This window comes from Echinops telfairi, unplaced genomic scaffold, assembly GCF_000313985.2.
Source record: "Echinops telfairi isolate 266 unplaced genomic scaffold, ASM31398v2 ScPeMD7_9;HRSCAF=40, whole genome shotgun sequence".
Classification (NCBI taxonomy): domain Eukaryota; kingdom Metazoa; phylum Chordata; class Mammalia; order Afrosoricida; family Tenrecidae; genus Echinops; species Echinops telfairi.
In genome coordinates, this window is record NW_022103906.1 from 74,993,955 (window position 1) to 75,001,799 (window position 7,845).

At 43.9% G+C, this 7,845-nt stretch overlaps 1 protein-coding gene across 1 annotated transcript in view; it reads right to left on the reverse strand.

Annotated features, from left to right (window-relative positions):
- The window catches only part of ALMS1 (ALMS1 centrosome and basal body associated protein), a 99,397-nt gene that overhangs the window by 29,075 nt on the left and 62,477 nt on the right, over window positions 1–7,845 (reverse strand). The window contains exon 14 of the mRNA XM_045286583.1: window positions 3,095–4,215. Coding sequence (XP_045142518.1) covers window positions 3,095–4,215 — 1,121 coding nt within the window. The remainder of the gene's footprint in view (window positions 1–3,094; window positions 4,216–7,845) is intronic.

Genomic DNA, 7,845 nt, shown 5'->3' on the forward strand with positions numbered 1-7,845 from the left:
GCCCTGTCCCCAAAGTCCACCCTCATCCTTCCCTGGGGGTCTTGCTGCTCCCCTCCCTGCTGTTCCACTGTACTCCCCCAGTGCTTTGGCTCAGTGTCTGCCCTAACTTTTCATTACAGGTCTTTCCACTCTCAAGTATCCTGATGTAGGTGCTAAATTTGCATGATCACTAATCATGAAGGCTTACCTTGCTACTTTAAAACATGTCCAAAATCAGTATTTCACAAGGTGTGTAATTCATTTTAGAATTAGGAAATAGAACTCTACATACATCTCAAAAAATACAAAAAAACAAAAGCATAGGACGGTTGTAGATTGTCAATCTTCCACATTTCCCAAAGTTCCTGCTTTCTATCTACATCCAAATATAACCACTTATGAATTCTCAATTTCCAACTTATTGAAAAGAACCGACCAGTCTCTTCACCTGGATTCCCACAGTATTTCGTTGACACCTTTATGAGAACCTGTGGCTCAAGGAATTTGTTTCCCCAATGAAACTATGAGTTTCCTGAGCGGACACCCTTAACATGTTCTCTATCTGCTTAGCACACCGCAGTGCTGTGCACAGAGGAAGCACTCACTAAATGTGTGCGTGACTAAGACAACTTTGTTTCCCGTATCAATTCAATATTTACATACTCTGGGTCTTGAACCCCCAAAGTTCTTAAAAATAAATTCTATCAGTTCTTGGCGTCGAGACCCTCTTCTCACCAAAGGTAATTGGTTACCTATGCCATTTAAAACACTTTATTCAGCTTTTACTAGACTTTTTTTAATCAGTTCTGTAAGCTTATCTCCATGGTCCTCTGTACTTACTACTTCTTAAGGAAAACCTCCTGGACACCTTTGTTGTAGGTTAAATGGTCTTGTGCTTAGAAGTACATCACTTCCAAATATTCCTGCAAGATGACTGTCAAGGTCATTTTCATATTTAAAAAGAGCACATTAGATAGGAGTGCAGAGTAGTCCCTGGACACTATGTTTTAATACTACCGATCAACTTAGTAGTGTTTCCCAATAAATTCAGTATGTCCACTGAAAAAAACCAGAAAGTGTTGTTTGCGGCTTTGTTTTTGTCCCAACCACTTGATCTTTCAAAGGGAAGCTCACATGCACCTCCACACACCCATCTAACCACCCTATTCCCATCCCCAGATAGAGAGTGTACGCACCAAGAGTTTCCTATGTGATTGTCCTGATTCCATCATCAGGAGCTAGCAGGGGCCTTTGGAGACAACTGATTCTGCTACCCAGTTATTAACTAAAGAAGGGCTAGGGTTCAACGGTCTTCCAAGATCATTAGACTAGGAAGACACTAAGTTTAACTGTTTTCTCACTAATTCTCCTAAAATAGCAACTGAGTGCATCAAGTGCACCTGATTTATACTGCTGAATTCACCAGGAAGTTTAAGGCGGAAAGTTAGATGCTATTTAGGTGCTTTCCCCAGATGTCTATGGCTGTGTTTCAAGTCTTTCTAGAGACAGACGAATAGTGGCCAAACCTTGAACCTTCAGCTTTCAGAAGAAAATCCCGACCCTAAACTTGTATGTGTTCTGGGTCAACTGTTGATAGAGGTGAAGTGATCTTCTATTTAGCGTTTGTCTCAGTCAGGACCCTCAATTTCAAAATAAGGCATGAGCCCTACCCCCAATGCGTTCTAGGCTTTTGCCAATGTTAAGCTTTACTATGGGAAATAATACTTCATGTAAAATTGTTTAAACATCTCACTCCTTTCCTCTAAATTGGTCACCTCCAAATATTTTGGACTCTGCAATCGGGCTGACAAAACATTTTGAGCACAAATTGCCAAAATAGTTATTTATTTATAAATTATGTAACTATTGCACCCATATATTATAAAACAGACACGGAAATATAAATTCTGAAAGGCTGAGAAAAATGAAATTCTAACATTTTTCTTTCCATTTTCCTTGGCAAGCATCGTTCTTTGAAGAAGATCTGTGTAAGCACTTCAAATTTTATTGTTGGTTTAAGGTAACTGTCTGTATTTGTGGCCGGCCTCCCCTAACTGCCTTTCCTGAAATCCTGAGCCCAAGGAATGCCGAACTACCCTCACGGGGGCTGGTGCTGAATCTATGTTAAGGCTGTTGAGGGCTCTGTGACACTTCAGTGCCTGCTTTAAGATAGATCTCTGAGGTTTTAATACCAGAAATATCTGGAGTGCTTTGGCGTCGTGGTTACACACTGGGTTGCAATCCCCATGGTTGGCAGTTCAAAACCACCAGGAGCAGCTCCTTGGGAGAAAGACTGGGCTTTCTACTCCCATAAACAGGTACAGGCTTGGAAACCCACAGGGGGCCACTATGAGTCCGGATGGCAGTGAGTTTGGTGTTTTGGTTTTGGAACGTTTTTACATTTTTTGTGCGGTCTTGCTGAGTGCATTTTGACTTGCGGCAACCTCATGCTGCAGGACGGAAGAGGCTGTCCTCCCCCCCAGGGCAGACTGCCAGGTCTCTCTCCCGAGGAGCTCCAACCACTAGCCCCCAGTGAACTGATCACAGCACTCCAGGAACACGAGAACGCAAGGCCACATTTGTGGGTGTACTTCTCTTCCCTTTGGCTTCAATTGGTTTCCCCATCGCTCACCATTCTTCACTTAAAAGTTTTTTAATCAAGTTGTAGCTCACTCTTGGCTTCATTTTAATTTTCCCAATTCTTCATCTACTTAAAAAAGAAATCTCACGGTATCATTTGTATCTGTGTGTGCGTTTGAAAGTGCTTCAAGCTAGGGAGGAGTGATTAACGGGGAAAAGGAGTGACCACCAGTGCGGATGGAGGTCACTCTACACTTGCAGCTGCCCGGTGCCAGAGCGATCCTGTGCAGATCCTGAGGCAGCGAGCAGCCAAGGCCCTCAACCCACGGCAATTCAAAACCGGGTGGTGATGAAAAGAATGACAACTCACAAGAGCGCTGTGCTACACTTTCTCACTCTTTTCCAGGTGGTAGGAAAGGTTATAGTGAGGAAAGGGCAATCGGCTTTTTTTTTTTTCCACCTGTGTGCAATGCTTAACTTAGAAAGTCCATGAAAAAGGCGGTCCCAGTGTCAGATGGAAATTGTAGCCATGTACCTGGATGTTCCTCCGCCCGGTGTGTTCAGCAGCCACGTGAAAGTGACCCAGGGCCACGGCTTTCGGGCTCGGCTTGCACCGCTTCTCAAGGCACCGCTTCTGCTGGTTGGTGATGCTGCTATATAGTTTAATCCGCCGGGGCGACACACACACTCTTTCATGGCCAAACGCTTGAATCAGTCGGGCGGTGTCGATGGTGGAAATGGAGCTGCTCCTCTCGTGCACGGCCACCTCCTTGTCTGTCTGGGTCAGATACTCCGATTCCACAGGAGACGTGGTGGTGGAGAAGATGTTGGTGGCAGTGTCGGTGAGCAGCTCACTCTCCTCGGAGGGCCGAGACTCTGAAGAAGTGTTACTTCTACAATTACAACCTGGCTGTTTTCTCAGGATGTACTTATTAAATTTCACATGCTCAAATTTGATCTGATTGGGCCTCTCCGCTTGATGAGTACACAGGACGCTGCCTTTTCCCGGCGCGTCCACATTCCGGTGGCATCTGTCTACGCCTTTACACCGCTTCTTTTTCGGAAGCTTGCTGTTCTGCTGTTGCGGTCTGCTGTACCACCCCTTCGTGGCCCGCTCCTCTCTGCGCTCCTCATGCCCTGTGTCTGAGGCCTGCAGAGAATGTGCGATGGGATTCTGAAGAATCCGAGCCAGTCGATCAAGACGCTCCACCAGGGAGAGTTCTTTACTGTCACATAACGCAGAGGGTTTCTGGTGCTTCTGTCTCTCCTGGTACTGGGTCCAGAGTTCATTCAAGGTCGGTGTGTCCTGAGCTGTTGGTTCAGGGGTGACCTTATGGTCTCGTTTTAGATCAGTACTTTGTCTGTTACATTTGAGAGGATCTCTAGCTTGACTTTTAGGTGCATTCACCCCTTCTTTGTTCCCCAAGTTCACATTGATACGGAGGCTCTCTATCCTGGTAAAATCCATCTTAGTCTTGTCCACACTTTGGTATGGCGGAGAAAGACAAGAGTCTTGGCTCATGAAAACACCCCTTTCCAAGGATTCATGGCAAAAGTCCTGATCACTTGGTAGGTGCACTGGATGATGGAAGTAGAACTGAGCTGACCTGAAGACAGAATGGGTAGTATTTTCCAATTCCGAATGACATCTGGATTCTGGAAAGGAGAAAGAAAAAAAAAAGAAAAATGAAAGATTATTGGAACTCTAACATGTTTACATTCCCTTTCAAAATACTGTCCACAGTTAGTTCTTTAAATATGGAACAAAGGCTAAAGGAAATAACAGCTTATAAAACAAAACTCCAATTCCACTACTTTTTTTCCAGTTGCTTTTCTCTGGACTGGTACAGTTTTTACTTTCAACTCATTCTCCTATCCCTCAAATCTCTCTTTTCACCTTCTCCTCCTCTCAGTTCTCATAGAGTGGTTGGTGTGAGGACTTTCTTCTGCCGTCTGGAGTAGGAGTGGCTTATGGAAGAAAAGGAAAGACAATGGAGCATGCAGGAGAGAGAGAGGTCCAATTTATTAAACAGTATACATAGTAGCGAGGTGTGCAAGCCTCCATCCGGCACATATGCAATAGATTGGGCAAAGTATGAATCTGAGATATCCTGACTCCTTTGTGGGAACATCTCTAAGGAAGTGTCTGGTGAACAAGAAACAAATGGTGTCAAAATGGTGACAAATCATGCTAGAATACTCAAGAGCAGTGGATGCTATAGAGATAAGCATATTCTCAACATTGTCTGTGAAACACCAAGTGTACGTAGGAAGTAACTTATCAACATAGAGAAGTTATATGTGAAGAGCTGGTTCCTGGAGAATGAAATGCATCTGCCTTCCTCTTAACTAACAGGAAAAGGGTGGACACTTCTAAAGTACCGGGCAGCTAAGATACAAAGGAAAAGCTGACTCCCAGCATGATAAGAACTAAAGGAGTTATTATTATTATAAAAAATAATTTATAATTTATCAAGGATTCATGAGGGATGGAGGGTGGGGGATGGAAGGAAAAAATGAGGAGCTGATATCAAGGGCTCACGTAGAAAGAAAAATGCTATGAAAATGATAATGGCAACATATGTACAAATGTGCTTGACACAATGGATGAATGTATGGATTGTGATGGGATCTGTAAGAGCCCCCAATAAAAGCATTAAAAAAAAAGAACTAACGGGGTTTTGTCTGTTTTTAGAGAAGGGTATTTACAGCCAGGTAGCTAAGAGAAGAGCTGGGTGCCTGCAAAAGGCAACTTTACATTAACACCTTAAAGACTCTTTCTGTCTGGAGAATGCGTATTAGATTCTATTTCTCTGTCTCAGACGGTGAGAGCCTTCCCTTACTAGAGTTGGCCTTCCAAACTCCGTGGCTATGAGTGGAGAGAACTGGCCCTTTTACATTTTCATCCAGCTTCTTAATTTTCCACACCTGGCCATCGCAGTCGTGATGTCCTGGTTTCCAGCGTATCCATCCTCGATGTGAGCAGATGTAGATGATTGTACTTTTAAAAAGATCAGCTCCTTATAAATTATCAAGGGGGAGGGGGGAGTGGGGAAAAATGAGCTGACACCAAGGGCTTGGGTGGAAAGCGGGTGTTGTGAGAATGATGAAGTCAACATATGTACTAATGTGCTGGATACAAATGATGTATGTACGGATTGTGATGAGTTGTATGAGCCCCTAATAAAATGATTTAAAAAAAAAAAAAGATCAGCTCCTTGACTCCTTTCCTTCCTTCTCTGGGTATGTTGGACCTTCCCCTCGGAGGAAAAGCTTGGTACTAATGGCTTGTGCTCTCTCCCTCTTTTTTTAATGTCAGATAAAGGGGGGCATGGAAAAACACAGAGTTTAACCTTGGCTCTTTTTAAACTGTAAATTACAAAGTCTTGTATTGGGGTTCCCATGGTCTTTGTCAGTCTTTTGTTATAGGTCTTCTCAATACAGCTTTTAAAGTTTTCAATAATAGGGAAGAACAAGAAAATATAGACAAATTACAGAGAGAAAACCCAAATATCAGATGCTGGTTAATGCCTTCAGGGTAGAATGGGTGAATCCAAGCCAGTTAACACAGGGCCACAAACAGTGACCCACCCAGACCCTACTTTAAATGTCCCCAAGTAGGATATTGGGCACAAAAATGTCCCCATCCTCTCCCCCCACCAAAGCCTTGCCCACGTTGCAAGCAAAAAAGTCACTGGGGAACTGACTGCCCTATCTAACAGAGTGTGGTTAAGACAGTCTATCCCATAAGACCTTTGGAGAAAACTGCTCGATGAATCGATGACTCGTTGTCAGGGCTGCTAGGCTTGGTGATGGAGAAATGATGGCGCCCTAGATTGACGACCCCCACGGAGATCACCCATCTCGAGCCCAGAGTAACGATCATCATCTCAGGTAAGCCTATTTCTTTCCTTTTAGACACAGAGGGTTGGGGGGCGGGGCGGGGCAGGGCAGGGCGAGCACTTATTCTATACTACCTGAACACTCAGACAAACTTCTTTATAGCACACACCATTATTGTAGGGTCTGTTATCATTTCACATCCTTGCATTACACAACTACTTTTACAGTCTTTATAATGTACAATTCTCATACCAGTTTCTAGTCATTCCTAAATGTCTCAGCCCCTTACTGAGCAGAGATATTATTCTTACTAAAGTCAAAATAGTGGTAACTTTGCATTTACCAGAAGCTTCCCAGGTTCCAAACTTGTTGCAAGCTGTACCAGATACTCTGCCTGCCTCCACTTCCCCACAAAATAACTCTAGTGTCCCAGGACCCCCCAGCAATTCCCTTCCTTTACCACTTGCTCTGGTTAACCTACCAACCTCTCAATTGCTAGGCATCACTAGCCTGTTTACATCAGGTTAAAAGACCCCTAGAAGTTTCCTAATGTACCCCAAATATCCTATCGCTCTCTGACACTTAAAGGGCCTTAAACCTATCATCTCAAAACTACTCAAAGCAGGCCTGGTTAAGGCCCAGCCACTCTCCCTACAACAGACCTACTGTGCTGGTTATTAAGCCTAATGGCAGCTACAGGCTTGTTCAGGATCTTGAAGTCATTAACTCCACCGCCTTACTTGTCCATCCTATTGCTCCCACTACTACTCTGTTCTTCACTATCCTGCCTATTACTATTCATTATACAATCTTAGACTTTTTTTACTATCCCTCCTCTCAATAAAGGAACTCAAGATTTTTTACCTTCACTTAGACATCCTAATCAATTCCCTACGTTAATGAGTGGTTTAACTTCCTCCAGAATCCCCTGCCTTGGTTGAGATAATGTGCCAAACAGGCAAAGCTGCATGTTATATCAGCTGTAACGTAGAATTCTGTGTTTCGGGCCTGGTCTGTTTTGCTGCTAGGAGAGTGCAACCATGCATTGAGTAAAATGAAAAGAAAGAGGAGTTTACATTTCCCCAAGCCCTGGGGAAAATGGGGCAGCCATGCATTCCGACGAAGAAGGCAGGGAATTAAATTTTACCCTAGGCTTTGAAGTGTTACCTTTATGCCTCGGTGCCAGCCCTGGCTGTGTAACTGTTAAACCACGAGCTTGGACCAGCTGGTGAAAGTTTAAACCACACTGATTATGGCTTCTACATGATAGGAGGGGCTGCACTTACAGAATATGGAAACTTCACAACTATGGAAGGCAGGGGCGATACGGAATCCTGTAAAATCATGAATTCCAGGTATTTCAAAGCCACTACACTCAAATGTCAGGGGCCACATGGAAAAGTGTTAAGAAATGGCACTGTCACAATCACTGACTGGGGACCT